Source organism: Madurella fahalii (assembly GCF_045866475.1).
Source record: "Madurella fahalii IFM 68171 DNA, scaffold_3, whole genome shotgun sequence".
Classification (NCBI taxonomy): Eukaryota; Fungi; Ascomycota; class Sordariomycetes; order Sordariales; genus Madurella; species Madurella fahalii.
In genome coordinates, this window is record NW_027263973.1 from 852025 (window position 1) to 867868 (window position 15844).

Below are 15844 nucleotides of genomic sequence, written 5' to 3' on the forward strand. Positions count from 1 at the left end.
GCTGAGGGTTATCTAACATAGCCGAGATCTGGGCTGCGGTTGCAGATCAGGGACTACCAGATGCTTTGCCAAGGACGCAGGGGAAATGGCTGAGTGCTAGGTAGTAGTCCGTCACTCATTTCCTAGCGATTCACAATGGCCGCAAGCCCCCTGTCTAACCATTGGTGTTCTTAGGGTGGCTGCCATGACACTCCTGGTTCTTTTTCACCGCCCTTTAGGCATTTCCATTTCAGTCACGGACGTTCCCTTCAGTGCGATCATACATTTCCCTCGTATCTGCACGACCTCCATGCATGCGCCGCGCTACCTGGCACTGGGTGAACCATTGGATTGCTTGTATGGTGTACTGCTGTTCGAACCGTCCAAGCACTAATTAACGAGAGCATCAGACCAGCCTCAGCATCGATATAAAAGACTGGCCCCGTAGCTCGCGTCATTGCAGCTCCTTGGTCCGGCATCGCAACTCGCGATCTAGTTAATTATCCTCGAGACCCCCCCCCCCCCCCCCAACGTCTGTTTGCCGCGCCACGATGAAATTCATCCTTGCCGCTGGAATTTTCTATTTTGCCCTGGCGCTCCCGCCAGGCCAGCCGTCGTCCACGATATCGCCGCCATCGGACGCGACGGCTCCCGCTCGAAGCCCGCCAGCTCACTGCGGCGGCTTCGCCCCGCAGCTCAACCCGTGTCCCGAAGGCTTGGTATGCGCACCGACGCAGCCGCCCAACTCGGCCGACTTCCCCGGGACTTGCGTCCTCCAGTCGTGCGGCGGAAAGACAGCTTCTCCCAACCTGTGCCCGATCGGCCAGGTGTGCGTCTACAACGCCACTTCGCCCATCACCGACATTCCCGGGAGGTGCATGGCCGCCGTGCTCACATGTGGCGGGAAAAAGGAACCCAAGTGCAAGAGTGGGTGGGACTGCCTCCTCAACCCGAAGATCGACTTTGCGTACCAGGACGAATTTACTGGGGCAGGCATCTGTATACCGCCCGGGTCGTTGGTGGTGGAGCTTCCCTGGAAGGGCTGGGGTGCTTGACCGGGATTGGTCTCGGGAGTGCGATCGCGGATGTTGTATTACTCTCGGCACCGGTCGTCCTCCATATCATTTGTGAATCAATGTACCTTCTGCATTGGCCCAGGAACGGGGTCCTCCGAGCAGGTAGTTGATAAAACAAGATTCCGAGGGAAGACGTTCAATTGTCGAGTAAAATCCTGATGTAGGACCTGTCCGCTAGAGCTGTATGAGTTTGGGCGAGAATGGGAATTGCGCAAGTTATTACCGGACTTTCAACGCTCGTGTGCAATTCCGCGCCAGCTTCCGCTTTTATTTAGGTAGGTAACTCGGAACGAGTATTAGTCGGATTGGACTTTCGCCGTAGGTTTTCGACACTCAGACGCCCGCTCATCCTGCGCAAACTTGCTCAGTGCCTGTTGATATACTACGCAGAGACTAGGCGGCCGAGAGAGGAAGGTGGATAATGTGAGCTGAGCCGGTAAGCATGGCCCGGGTTACGTTGAATGGCCCGTCCATCGTCGATGTTACGGACATGTCACCGTCAGATAGAAGGGAGCAAATTCCTAGACACTAATTAAACGTGCTCATATCTGCCACATGACTTGTAACCTTCGAAGCTGGGCAGTAAGGACGAGCATTAGCAAAGCGGGGGAGATCCACGTCTCCTTTCCGCGAATTAGTATATATGGCCCTCAATCGGAAGCTCAGAGCTCGTGTACATCATGATCGATAACCACTATTAGCACACGAAATTGCACAGTGAACCAAAAACTCTAACCGCCGACACCCGTGTCTCTTTTGCGACAAGGGATTACTCAACCTCACCATGAAAAGCAAGACAGTTGCCCTACTCAACATCCTTTTGTTTGTCACCACTCTTGCGTCAGCCGGGCAAAATGACTATGACCCAACAAAGGTCCTATCTGTGGGCGTCGTATGATCAGCCTCTTCTTTTTGTTACATTCGTCATTCCCCGCAAGGCACAACGGCTGACCCAAAGTCAGGTATTATTCCCCGGATTTCAACCCCTCGATGTTATTGGACCACTAGACATAATCCAGGTAGTAAGTATTCCCTCCACATTTCACAGAGGGGAAAGATAAGAAAATGGAAAGCGGCACTTACAAAACGACGTAGCTCTCGGGCCGTCACAACATGACACTCTCGACCCTCTGGAAAGAAACCGGCCCCGTCTGGGCCCGCGCTCCGCCACTCAAGAATCCACTCCCGCCCAACCCGAATCTCCCACCCGCTATCTACCCTGTCCAGGCGCCCCGGTTTGTAGCAACGCACACCTTCGCCAACGCGCCCCCGCTGGACCTTCTGCTCGTGCCCGGCGGGCAAGGCACCCGCGTGTTGCATGAAAACAACGACACGACGGTCGAGGACTTCATCGTCTCGCGGTTCGACGAGCTGCAGTACCTGCTCAGTGTGTGCACCGGCGCGGGCCTCCTGGCCAAGTCGGGAGTCCTGGCGGGGCGGCGCGCCACGACCAACAAGGCCGCCTGGGCCTGGGTCACCCAGTTCGGGGACGGGGAGGTCGAGTGGGTGCCGACAGCGCGGTGGACCGAGGACGGCAAGGTCTGGACCAGCTCCGGCGTGTCGGCCGGCATCGACATGGCCTACGCCTTCTTCCGCAGGCTCCTCGGCCCCGCCGCCGTTGACCCCGTCATGAACGCCCTGGAGCACCCGCCGCACACGGACGAGCGCTGGGATCCGTATTCGGTCGTGCACGATGTGAGTGTTGGGGTTTTCATATTAGCACTGCCGTATCTATATGGCCGAAGTTGGTCGTCCCGCCCGCGGACGGTGAACTCGGTAACTACTAGTGCGTTCTGCGCGGGCGATTAGTGCTAATCTTTTATTGTCAGGTTCCCGGAGCTGATAAGGGCCGCTCTCTAGGCGACTGTGTTGGGCCTGTTGGATACGAGTTCGAGTGTTCTGGTCAAGGCGCTATGGCCGCACATACGAATAAGCATGTTTCCCATTTTGCGGAACTTCCTCCAATCGCGAGGGAGATTATTAATTAGCACCTAACTTGGAGTGGGTGGAACATACCAGGGACCCAAATAATAGAGTGCCTGCAGGCACTTCAGTGCCTTCTAATGTTCAAGGGAGTCCCTTCTTGGAGTCTACGAGCGACAACTGGGTCAGTCTATCGTTCAAATATATGCAGCATCTCTATACTAAGTGATTGACTTCTGCCGGGCCCTAGTACGAATGGGGATAAGAACGGCGACTATGCTTCCTGCTCTGGCACAAAATCTCGACTTCGAACACTACTATACACCCCTGACCTACTATAGGATATACATAACGAGGTTTGGCGGTTCTTTGTTTTATTCACACCTCTTCCAAAGCGGATTCTCAACTGCTTGTTACAATACTTGAAAGTTACCCTTGTTGATCTTTATTGCTGTCTATGATCCTCAGCTGCTAGTGCAAGACGCCACAGCTAGTCTCTGGCACACAACCTCATTCACCCGGCAAGGTCGCTGGCTTGGGCCGGGGCTAGTGTAAGTCTTTGTAGCCCAAGCGTGGTAGATACAGGTCACCTGACATTTGCCTTTTGAATGAGTCTGCGGACGTTGCAAGCATTTGGCCTGCGATAATTAACGTATTTGATAAGCGAGTCGTACAGATAAGCGAGTCGTACAGTCCCCACCACAACGCGTCCTCTTTTCACCTAACATCAATTTTCTCCACAACCCAATATGCCTCCACTTCAAAGGAAGCCAGGATACTCTTGGCCCTCGAAGCTCATCAAAACGATGAAAAATTAAGCCTCCGAGCTGCAGCTACGTTCTACAATGTACCGCCTATGACCCTCTCTGACCGACGTGCTGGCAAGCCTGCACGACGCGATCTTCCAGCCAACTCACGCCGGCTCACTGATTCTGAAGAGGAGGCTATTGTTCGATATATTATTGAGCTAGTTTTACGTGCATTTCCACCTAGACTGTCTGGTGTGGAAGATATAGCCAACCAACTGTTACGCGTATACGACGCGCCCCCTGTTGGCAAGCGATGGGCCCACAACTTTGTCAAACGCCAGCCAAAGCTCAATATCCGTTGGGCACGTCGACTACCAGAGGGCCAATTACGAGGATCCAAAGGTTATTGGCGAGTAGTTTGCACTTGTACAGAATACCAGGGCCAAGTACGGTATTGTAGATGACGATATCTACAACCTCGACGAGACTGGGTTTATGATGGGGATCATCTTCGCAGGTATAGTTGTTACAACCTCTGATAGCTATAGCAAGGCAAAGCTAGCCAGGCCTAGCAACCGCGAGTGGGCAACAGTGATCCAGGGTATTAACATTCTTGGTTGGGCTATCGCACCGTTCATCATCTTGGCTACACAATACCACCTTAGTAACTGGTACCGGGAGTGCAATCTTCTACTTACCTGGCGTATTGCAACTACCGATAATAGCTGGACTACCAATGCAGTAGGCCTAGATTGGATCAAGCACTTCGATTACTATACAAAATCCCGTACAAAGGGTACATACCAGTTGTTGATCCTCGACAGCCACGAAAGCCACCACTCGACTAAGTTCGAGCTCTACTGCAAGTAGAACAACATTATCATACTCTACATGCCTCCCCACTCTTCCCACAAGTGCCAGCCACTCGATATTGGCTGCTTCGGGCCACTAAAGCAGGTATACAGTCGCCAAATCGAGGACTTAATACGCATACATATCAACTACGTCAGCAAGCTCGAGTTCCTCTGCGTTTTCCGCGAGGCCTTCTTTGCCTCTATAACAGAGAGCAATATACAGGGTAGCTTTTTAGGGGCCGGCCTTATACCGTACGATCCTAAGAGGGTACTTTCTACTCTGGATGTACAGCTTCGTACGCCAATACCCCTAGCATCACAGCCAAGTACAGCACAACCTTGGGTTTTCCAGACACCACATAACCCCCGAGAAGCCAACGCATAGTCAACGGCTATAAAGACCCGTATTGCCAACCACCAAAACAGCTCCCCGACTTCAATATTAGCTGCAGTAGACCAACTAACAAAGAGTACAACGGCTGTAATGCACGAAGTAGTGTGAGGATCAAGGATCCAAGGATAGTAAGACCAGAGTGACTGGGTACGAGCAGTGCACACGCAACGTAGGAGTAGAGTACTCATTAGGGCTGGGATGATGGTCTCATTGAACTCTGCCTCCCTCCTAAGCTTTGTCTCCCGCTCTCCTTCTTATGCCCGTGACAGTATCGCTAAGGCTTACTTCCCCGCTCTGCTGCTTTGTTGTCCTCCTTGCTAGTGCGCTCCTTCGACGCTCATCTGACGCGCTATTTATGCCATTACAGCTTAGTGCCGTTGTTGCTTCTGAGGCTCGCTTACGTTGCGGCTCCGAGACTTCTGGACCGCGCCTCACGCCGGCCCGCTCAGCCTGTCCTCACAGGTAGCTCTTCTTCGTACAGAGGTTTCTTCACTCCGCAAGGCCAACGAAGCGCTAAGCAAGCGCCGGAGAGCCAAAAGAACACGCGTACAGCTTGGAGGATCACTTACTGTACAGGTTGTACACGATCTACTGGCCCAGAAGGATGGAGGTGAGGAGGTAGTTGAAGGTATACAGCCGGGTGGTAGTAGTACAGGGGGGGCTGTACGAAGATATGGTGCTGTAGTGTGTGTGGCAAGCCTGGCCATAATGCCCGTACTTGTAAGGAGGCTGCAGAATCGTCAGATTCAGCTGTTTCTGATGTAATTATAGTTAGTTCCTAGTGTTATTGTTTTGTAATTGAGGATAGTTGTTGTAGGGTGGTGGGAACTATACGACTCGCTTATCAAATACTTTATCACAAATCTATATAAAATAAAGTCAACATTTCAAACATGAATTACCGGTCCACTAAAAAACTGTCACGTGTGTAGGAGCTTGGCAGAGGTCGTGGGAAGTGCTGTCAAGGTGTTGAAGTCTTGAGAATCTATCTACTGCAGTGGAACTAAGGAATGGTTTAAATATAAAGGAAAATGGTCTAGTCGAGCTAGGTTATATTCCATCAAGCAATCCGAATCTATCAGCCAGCCCAAACCCTTCCTCAACAGCCTGAAATACAAGGCTAAGGTCCCAGTAGAATGGTGCACAAATACACATCTATACTCATATACCCATCAAAACACGAGGGAGGGCAAAGGCGGCCAAAATGCCAGGCAGACAAGATAGACAAGACAGGTCAGGCGATACCACCACAAATTAGGTCTCTGTAGCTTAAACAAAGTCAGAACAATATGTGCAGATAGTGCTCCCTCTGGTCAGGGGGACATCGCTTTGTATATAAAGAAAGCTCGTCAATTGAGCCTGCAACATGTGCGGAAAAGAGTGCTGAATTGGCTGTCCTGTCTAAGGAGCAATGGCCAGGACGGCTCTACTTTGGTGTAAAAGAAAAATGGGTCTACGGCAAGTTCCAGCCCCCAGGGTGCCATCCTAGTAAGTGTGGCCCTCTGACAAGAGGGACGCCGCCCTCTGGGGACAGTTTTCCCCAACTCACCAGTGGGTTCGAATTTCTGTCCTTAGCTAAGCTCTAGGCTTCAGCGGTATTGGGTACCACAAAACAAGGTACTCTACCGTTTCCTAGCTTTCCCTACAGCTATAGTAGGGAGTAGAGAGGTCTAGAAACCCCTGCTGAAACAGAAAGTTCTGTAGGCTGATAGTCCCTGTTCAAGCCTATACTAGCAAGGAGCTTTGTTGGTAAATAGTAGTTCGAGAGATCTCTCGTCGGCTAGCCTAGTAGGTCAGCCTTCGTCCTATCTTTTCCAACGCTCCCCACAAACCCTCTTCAGCACTTCCTCGGCTATAGGGCCCTACCTTTGGCCTTGACCCTGTTCCTGACCTTGGCCCTGCTCCTGGCTCTGGCCAACTCACTGACTGATAGTAATAGCGGCTTTTTCAGCTGTTATTGGTTTTACACTATTGTTAGCTTCCTAGTTTGAGTCCTATAAAAAGCTAAAGAAAATGTAATACAATGTATACCAAACCCAAATACCTTAATATAGCGTCGAGCTAACTTGCTTGTATTTTTAAGTAAATAGTTAATAAGCTCTAGCTACTGGACAACAAGTAAACACATTAGGCTGTGCAACGGGGTTATACCGTTATTATTGTTGTACTTATTGCCGGCCTTGTAAAAGAAGAAAGACAGGTGGTCTTACTCTCGTAGGCACATCGCAATTCGTTAACGACGTCGCAAGCAAACATCGCCTTACCGGTACCGGGGCCGCCTTCAATCCAGAGCAAGAGGGTATCGGGTTTCTCCCGCTACCGCTAGAAGGCGGCCTGCTCCAAGATCTAGCGGTACGGGTCTCGCGGCAGGCACCACTCAGCGGCCTCAATGCTTTGCTTGTCGAGGTAAGGGTGGGTGATGTAGAGCCTCTGGAGGCAGAGCGCCTCCTTTCGGCCGCATCCACGCAGCTAGCACTTTGGAAAGCTAACATTCTCACCCTCTCATATTTATTTTGCCGTCTCTCCCTTCATCTCGGCTGTTGTTTCCTTCTTCGTGTGTTTTCGGTGTTAAATCAGTGCCTCTTGCTACGAAAGAAAGCCAGTCACCCGTCTGATGTAGGCTTCTTGGAAGGGTGACCGGATCTCTTGCTCGGCAACACGAGCCTTTTGCTATTGGAGGCGGGGAATCCAAGCGGTATGGTAGCGGAGAAGATGAAACGGGAAAAGGAGTAGGATAAGGGGGGAAAAAAAAATGAGGCAGCGGTGGGTAACTAGACACTGATAGGACACCAAATCGAGCTCTGTGACATTACTTTCCAACCATCACCATACCACCTGATATCTCCTTTCCCACGCTGCGAACGCGGGGTAAGACAACCACGTGGTCTCGCCGTAATTACGCATACTTAAGCACCTTCCCCTAACAAGATCCCGAGTTAATCTCCTCCTCCCCCGCCCAGACGTGGTCGACCCATTTTTCGGGATTCAGACAAACAGCGCATCTCTTTACGGGGCGTCAAACCCCGACAGGGAGAGTAATCTTCTTCCCACACCCCATCTATCCCATCCGGGTTCCGCCCCCGTAAACTTAACCGTATCATCAATGAAAGCTACGCGCGTGGCAGTTCAATTCTATCTCGTGCAATTCGCGGCACACGGCGTCGAGAAGGGTTGAGCCTCAGGCGTCAACGCCGCCGCTAGGCGATTCCCACTATAGTAAAATACATCGGTCGTAACGCGTTGCAATCAAGGGCGAAGAGACGGTTGCGATAGTACGGGTTGGTGTAGCACGATAGCGCTAACGATAAACCCCGGCGATACTAGGGTTAGCGACTAGATATGTAGGGCGGTGGGGGGGATGGCGAAGGGGGCAAGAGAAGTCATTTTGCATAGATCTAGCCAGACATAAAAATTTGTAGTTAATGTAAATTTAGAGGATATTTATTACCAGGAGTTGGTTTAAAACGAATGTGTGAGTAATTAAAACCAAGGTACATTCTCGTTCTGGTGCTTGACCACACAGTGTCCCATCTGCTGGCAGACTGGAAAGCCTAACTGTGTCATGCCTAGGCTGCTGCACCTAATTAATTAGTAGGTAAACATTGCCGTCATCGGCCTCTCTTTGGCTCAGGGCAGGCATTGGCAGGACATGATCAGGGTTTTGAACTGCCCTGGCTAGTTTAATTAGACCGAGGCGGTGTTCCGGATGGCTGTACCTCGGAAAATAAAAACTGTCAACGTTTTCCGCGGGAGAAAGGCTTAGTTGCATCCCAGCTAGGCGGCCCACAAGAGCAAGTTTCCGTACTTGAAAATAATTGTACAGGAAGTCGAAAAAGCGCCGTTGTAACCGCTGAATTTGGCTGGCGCGTGCCGCCACGTTTTGCGGCCGTGACAGTAGGGGGCGCCGTAGCGCGGAAGTACCTTCTACGTCTGGTCGCTACGTTGGTTTCTTATAGGACTGAAACGCACTAACGATGGTTGTGCACTTCGTCTTCATAGGAAGTGAAATTCGCTCCGTAGCTAGTACCGAGGCAGACCCGTGTACTCAACTCTTCGAAGTCACCTTGACCAGAGGGGCCTTTCCATGCTCTATCCCGGCGCCTCCAGTGCTCTTCACATGGTCGAGAGCATGCTGTATCGCCTCCCCGACTTCCTTGTCGACCCGATTAAACATCTCAATCGTTGCTTCCTGCACCTGGGGCAGTGCTTTGCCAAGATGGGCCGCAAGATTGCTGGCAAATTTCTTGTCTTCGCCGTTGCTCTTGAAAATCCTCCAAAGATCACGGGGCTGTTCAAAGTCCTCATCTGTTACTTCTGACGAAAACAACGTCACCTTGCCCACCCACTCATCGTGAGCAACATCCGGAGGGCCTAGACGAAGGGAGCGGAAGGAAGAGCGTACTGTGAGTGAAAAGAGTGGGAATCAGCATGGGCTCTCCAATCCTTTTTTTTTTTTTTTTTTTTTTTTTTTTTAGTCCAGCTACTAGTCCAGCGAGAAACTTGCAGTCTTATGCATGGGGAATACGGTCGACTGAAAGCAGCCTGGGGCGACTTACCGTAGTCAGGATCAGCCCCATAGTTTCCATCGACCCGCATTGGCCCGTCGCGTTGGAAAGGCGAGTAGACGTTGGCGGCGCGATTGCATGGCAACTGCTGATAGTTCGGACCTATCCGGTATCTGGCTGCATCCGGGTAACTGAACATGCGGGCCTGCAACATGGGATCAGCGCTGGGTCCAATGCCGGGAACCATGTTACTGGGGCTGAAAGCGGCCTGCTCAATGTCCTGGAAATGGTTGTCGGGATTGCGATTGAGAACAAGTCGACCAATGGGCCGCAGGGGGTAATCCTTGTGCGGCCAGATGCGAGTTATGTCAAAGATGTTCCACCGATAAGTTTCGGCTTCCTTTGGATCCATAACCTGGAAGTACATGGTCCACGATGGATACTCGCCTCGCTCGATAGCATTGTAGAGGTCCTTGATATGGTAGTCCGGTTCTTCTCCCGCCAGCCGCAAAGCTTCGGAGTGATCCAGCGTCTTGATCCCCGCATCGGGTTTGAAGTGGATTTTGACGTATTTGAACGTGCCATCTTCTGGTTTTCCAAATTTGATAGTATGATTCCCGTAGCCATTGATGTTACGGAGGGACTCTGGGACGCCGCGCCCGCCAAAGAGTTGCATAAGGCAGTGAACGCCCTCCTGGTTGTTGTTGTGGAAATCCCAGAACATGGTCGAGTCGGGGACATTGGTTTGCGGGTGGCGCTTGTGGGATCGGTTGAGACTCGGAAACTTGACAGGGTCTCGAATGAAGAAGACAGGGAGGTCGTTGCCCACGAAGTCCCAGTTGCCTTCTTCTGTAAACATTTTGACCGCGAACCCGCGGATATCGCGTGTGGTATCAGAGGACCCCTTCTCTCCAGCCACCGTAGATAGCCGCGCCAGGACCTTGGTCTTCTTGCCCACCTCGCTCAGAAAGGCAGCAGATGTAAAGTCCGAAACATCGTGAGTGCACTCAAATTCGCCCCAAGCCCCTGCCGCCTTGGCGTGCACAACTCTTTGGACCGGAAGTCAGAAAATGGACATTCGTTATTGAAGGTTCTCGCATAGAACGTTACCTTTCAGGGATTCTCTCCCGAGGGAAATGAGCAAGAGTTTCGATGAGCTGGGTGTCTTCGAGAAGTGCCAGTGCTCCTCCGCGGGGCTTGCCACCGCGGAGGAGAGTTGCGGCGGATGGATCATGAACAGGCCGCCCTGTGTAGAGATCGTTAGTCTCGAGCTACAACGTGGGGCTCTTGCTCAGAGGACGAGAAAATCTAGTTGTACCTTCTGCTAGCGTATATACGGGGGCATCGTCCTACCAGTCATAGCTCGTGTTAGCAAGCACCGGCTGTCTCGAGGGGGGAGAGAGGCGGGAAAGGCGGTTTTGCAAAATATCATCGGTTGTTCAACCCACTGAAGACATTTTCCAGTTCTGCCTATCTTTCTCGTTGATTCAGCAAATCTAAAGGGAGTGTCGTGGAGGAGTTCGTTGTGGTGCCCATTGTAGAGACAAATGCATAAAACATTTATTCAACGTTTTAGGGAGGTCTACGCATCATCACTGCCAGTAAATGCTACTCTATCACGTCATCACAGTTAGATGCAGTGTGAGTGGTAGCATCCGGACTCGGCACAGCAAAGTCGACTGCGCCATCACTCCCGATTCACTTCCATTAGCTTGGATTTTGATCAAACTCAGGTTTTATCCCTGTTTGGCACTGCAAAACATCCACATCGGATGTTGATGCTCGTCCTACACGTGTAGATAATATAGGTATTCTGTCGATAGAAAGCTATCGCAACCGTACTACTAAGGTACAAGCTGAGCGCAAGTTGCTTGCTGATGCCCTGGACCTACTCGAGTGGGTCACGCCACGCTTGAGACCGCATGGCTTTCAGATACTCGTCATCCGTTTCCAAGTCAAAGTGAATCGGGCGCGTAATCGGCACAATCGGCGTATTCGCATCTTCCAGCTGTTTGAGTCTCGCCGCTGTCGCTGGCCTCGACCTGTTGATGCTGTAGATCTTGACACGATGGGCCGAGGAGGTGACATGGAGATCCCAGTTCCTGCAGAGTTGCAGGCCCATTAGTGCTCAAACTACCCAAAATCAGGACGGTACAGGGCCGCTCACCAAGCGCTCCTCACGTATGTGGGCTGCGTATTCATGGCATTGTCCCAGGTCCTCGCGCAAAGCTCCAGCCAGCCCTCTGCATCGACGGGGAGATCAATCTTCCAGAGTCTCCAGGCATAGAAGTACTTGGTGCTCATGTTCTCGGGCGGAACTTCGTACCAGATGGACCCTCCATCCCCGCTGACCTCCACTCGGACCGGCCAGTGCCCGCCCCCGGAGTATGCCCAGCCCCTGAGAGTGATTTTTCCGTCGTGGATGATCTGATCCATGTTCTTGGGACTGATGATGGCCGAACTGACAGGCATGTCCTGAATCGAGAACCCGTTGCTGTACTGCGCATTCTGCTTCCCGATCTGAGGGGTGTAGTAGAGGTACTCCTTCAGCTGCACCGGTGCGGTGCTTGGACGCCGGATGGCGCGAATCTTGTACAGCCACTTGACGCTTCGGGCGCCGATATACCCGTACACCATCACTCTCAGCGGGTATCCGTGAATTTTGGGCAGCGGCTCACCATTCATCTCCCAGGCAAGAAGCACTTCGTTTGTCTTGACCTTGCGCCACGGCACGCTGACAATGTAGTTGTGCACATTACCCTTCTTGAAGTATGTGTCGGCGCCATAAAACTCGATGTTGTCGGCGCCATCTATCAGCCCACCGCAGTACTTGATGACCTTTTTGAGGCTCACGCCTGTCCAGCGCGCAGTGCTGATGGCACCTTCGCCCCACGGAGCATTGATCAGCTCGTCGCCGTCGCCCGGATATTCGTGGATCTGCTCGATGCGACGGGTGCCCGAGCACTGAAGCGTCACGATGTTGCTCTGGCGCGGGAAAAGCTTCTCGTCCTTGAGCTGCCCTAGGGTCAGGGTCTTTGGGTCTTTGATCAGTCCGGCAATTTCGAGCGAGAATTTGTCAGCATCAATGTCTGGGATGCCGCCATGGTTTCGGACGAAGTGATCCTTGTTGTCTGTCATCTCGGTCTGGATGAGTCGATCCTAAAATACGAATGAGTACTAGTAGTAAAGATGGCTCCCGCTAGTTGCGGCTCCACTTACACCCGGTGGCTCGCCATTGTACGGGAACTGCAGCACATGGATCATATCGGCGGACTTCTCTCGGAGCACTGTCTCCCAGCTGCCCTTGGGGATATAGTCCAGTCCACAAGCATAATGATACTGCTTCCAGCGTTCGCCAGAAAGGATGGGATTCGTGTTTGGTAAAGGGGCCAACTGAAACTCGGGCGGCTGATGCAAACATAAAGGTAAGTCATGGTTTGACACACATGTGCCAGTAAGCGGTCCCGGACGTACTTCTGGAAAATCGTATTTCTTCATCAGCTCCTGCACCTGCTTCTTCTTCTCCGGATACTGCTCCCATTCGATGTATCCTTTCCAGCCATCCCGCTCCTCCGCAAAATGCGGTATCTCCCCCTTTGGCCTAAACGGAAGTGTGTTGGGTTCTGCGGGAGGCATGGAAAAGTGCTGGCAGCCGGGTAGGTGTTCTTGTCTGCTTACTAGGGCAGCCAACAGGGCAACAGTGGGTGGCTCTCCAGCTTTGTATTCAATGAGCGTTCTTGGCAGTCGTCGTCGTCGTGTTCCTCGGTTGGTGCAAGTTGAGAGACAAGGTAATTAAAGCTACAGTAGTACGTCAATAGCACGTCAGCGCGCAACCCGCCAGTGCATATATGCAAAGATGCGTCATTTATTCCAGACCTCTACTAAGTCCCACGAACAACAGCTTATTGGCCAGATCAGAACGCCGAAACAGTCCTTATCGGATCATTTTCGCTTAATTACTGCGTAGTATTAACGGGGTTGCAGTTTCCGCCACCATTGCACCCCCGGCATGGGTCAGAGGTACTTACTCACGGCATATCACATAGGAGAACGGGATATCGGCCATACCGGGGTAGTTATCGCATGCGTCAACAAGGAGTTTTCGAATTCGTAGCAGATCCCCCTCCGGAAGATACGTCTATGGTGCAACTCTGATACCTACGTGCTAGGCCTAGGAAGACGGAAATTGAAGAGTAAGTCTGACGGCGGTGGCTTTGGGACCATGAAAAGATACCTAATGAGGTGTAATCTGTGTAGCTGAAGCTGTCGAAGGTGAGCCTGGAGAAACGGAAAGAATGACAAGTTTCGCATTGGTTGTGAGAACTGGTAAGTCAGGGCGCGCTGTCCTGGCCTGATGCGATATGGTAAGTTCCAGGCAGAGGCTCGGTGACGTGTTGGCAGAAGTGTGATTCACTATCGAACATGAATCAATCAGAGGTGGTACCGTTGGGTTCCGACTAACGACTTAAAACATACAGCTCTTAGTATTGACCGTACTTTGCTTCTCCCCAGTTATCATTCCTCATCGCGCCTGACGTCGCTTCCCCTATTACACCGCTGGCAAACAAACCTCTGAGCACAAGAATGCGAAATTGAGATGTACGTCATGGATTTAGAGAAACCACATCTGCGTACTGGGACTTGATTCGGTTCCTAGGGGGGTAGACTGTTCTGGAAAGGCGGCTAAAGATGGTAGCTGCGAACAAAGCAAGAGAAGCGTACCAGTTTCCGAATATCTATTAAAAAAAAAAAAAAAAAAAAAAAAAAAGACGTATGTTCTCTGAAAAGAAGGAGACATAACATTGACAACAAACTTGACAGCCCGTTGCCGCTCCTCCTGTCCAGGTCAATAGCGGCTTGGGAGCAGCGTTGTAACGGCAGGGACACTTCTAGATATTAGACAAAGGGTTTGGCCGAAAGGCCATGCCGACTGTTTGCCAGATGCATCGCTTGCGTACAATGACTCCATTTGATGGACAACTCGGCCACCAGCAGAAAGAGAATAAATTAGCCTAATTTTTCAAGCCCCCGATGGTTGTCACAACTCACATCACTTTACGTTACCACGGACTCTCCCTTATCTGAGTGGAGAGACTGAAAGCAACCAATTGAAGCACCTTCCGTTCTCAACCCCAACTCTTCCCATCACCTCGAATCCTCATAATAACATCCACGACACCCTGCCGCCACTACCAACCAGGCTACTGCAATACCGGCCCTACTGAGCTACCCGAGTCTCCACATACATTTACTGGCCCACAAGCTCGACGAAATTGAGGGCGGAATTGTCATGGTACTCTTTAGCCTCGGTTATCTATATTCTTAATTGCTTATTAACTCCTAGCGAACCCGTCGTAGCTTGTAACGTGGGCCTCGACTTGGAAGTGATCCGGAGATCACGTATCAATGCACAGCCGGTTCATGCTTTGCTATGTTCCAACTATAGCATAGATGAAGTGGCATTTCCATCTGTGAAAGGATCTCGGTGTCCTGTTCGGATGGCTAGTGAAAGGTACCTAATTAAGTAGTCACCTCATGAGGCCTTTTTGCGGCACCCTACGATCTAAGACTCTTCCCGCCCATAAAGAGAGGCCAGTATCTACACGGTAGAGGTACGAAATAACGGATACCAACTGAATCAATTGACAGAGGTCTTATTCGACGCCAGTGACCCACTGGTACGTGGCCGGAATAAAGCCAAGTCCTAACAGTGAACATAAAGCCGCCTCAGGTTGAACTTAACTTACTTGTTACTTCTACCGAGACAGTAAGTTTGGCTTAACTGGTCTTATCTAAAGAATAAGTATATTGTGTTCCCAGCGTAGCTGTGGAGCCAGGAAGACTGCCGAGGCAATCGTTCACACAAGGCCCGCCAACCTGACCGAGACCAGTTTGCCGCTTGCCATAATCACTAAGGCTAGTGTAACGAGCCGCAAGATCGCCGTGGACATCGACAGCCACGGCCGCAGTTTACGCATTATCAGCCCTGGCTGTACGGCAATCATCTGCCATTACACTAGGCCAGGGTCGGGCGTCACGGCCAGCACCTGTACCAACATGGCCCAGCTGTTTCGAAGCCCATAATCGAGGCCGAATGATTAAGCAAGCTCCCAGAGACACCGACGTCGAACCCCAGCACACACGTCGTCACATCTAGTTTGAAGACAAGTACGGCCAATAGAGATTGGCAATGCAGTCGAGAGCACTCAAGGGGCCTGGTGTGACCGATGTAGAAGCATACCTAGCCAGGGGCAGTGAGGGTCTTGGTTATGTTGTTGCCAAACCTGACAGTATCGTCCAGCACTGGCAATAGCATCTATACTGGTAACATAATGACGCCTAGCTGGGCACGATAATGGCCTCA

At 51.6% G+C, this 15844-nt stretch overlaps 4 protein-coding genes across 4 annotated transcripts; 2 read left to right on the top strand and 2 right to left on the bottom strand.

The window, feature by feature from the left end:
• Positions 1-530: 530 nt before the first annotated feature.
• Positions 531-1034, top strand: MFIFM68171_05747 (uncharacterized protein; the record flags this gene model as incomplete). Its single annotated transcript, XM_071061167.1, has 1 exon — positions 531-1034. The coding sequence occupies one exon, from the start codon at positions 531-533 to the stop codon at positions 1032-1034; it is 504 nt and encodes a 167-aa protein (XP_070917268.1).
• Positions 1035-1839: 805 nt separating this feature from the next.
• MFIFM68171_05748 (Class I glutamine amidotransferase-like protein) lies at positions 1840-3043 on the top strand (the record flags this gene model as incomplete). Its single annotated transcript, XM_071061168.1, has 4 exons — positions 1840-1947; positions 2018-2077; positions 2151-2750; positions 2885-3043. The coding sequence occupies 4 exons, from the start codon at positions 1840-1842 to the stop codon at positions 3041-3043; spliced, it is 927 nt and encodes a 308-aa protein (XP_070917269.1).
• Positions 3044-9020: 5977 nt separating this feature from the next.
• CAT1 (catalase A) lies at positions 9021-10937 on the bottom strand (the record flags this gene model as incomplete). The annotated part of the gene is made up of 5 exons (XM_071061169.1): positions 9021-9376; positions 9532-10529; positions 10591-10726; positions 10799-10829; positions 10929-10937. The coding sequence occupies 5 exons, from the start codon at positions 10935-10937 to the stop codon at positions 9021-9023; spliced, it is 1530 nt and encodes a 509-aa protein (XP_070917270.1).
• Positions 10938-11368: 431 nt separating this feature from the next.
• MFIFM68171_05750 (uncharacterized protein) lies at positions 11369-13116 on the bottom strand (the record flags this gene model as incomplete). The annotated part of the gene is made up of 4 exons (XM_071061170.1): positions 11369-11582; positions 11648-12639; positions 12700-12888; positions 12955-13116. The coding sequence occupies 4 exons, from the start codon at positions 13114-13116 to the stop codon at positions 11369-11371; spliced, it is 1557 nt and encodes a 518-aa protein (XP_070917271.1).
• Between the last annotated feature and the right edge of the window lie 2728 nt (positions 13117-15844).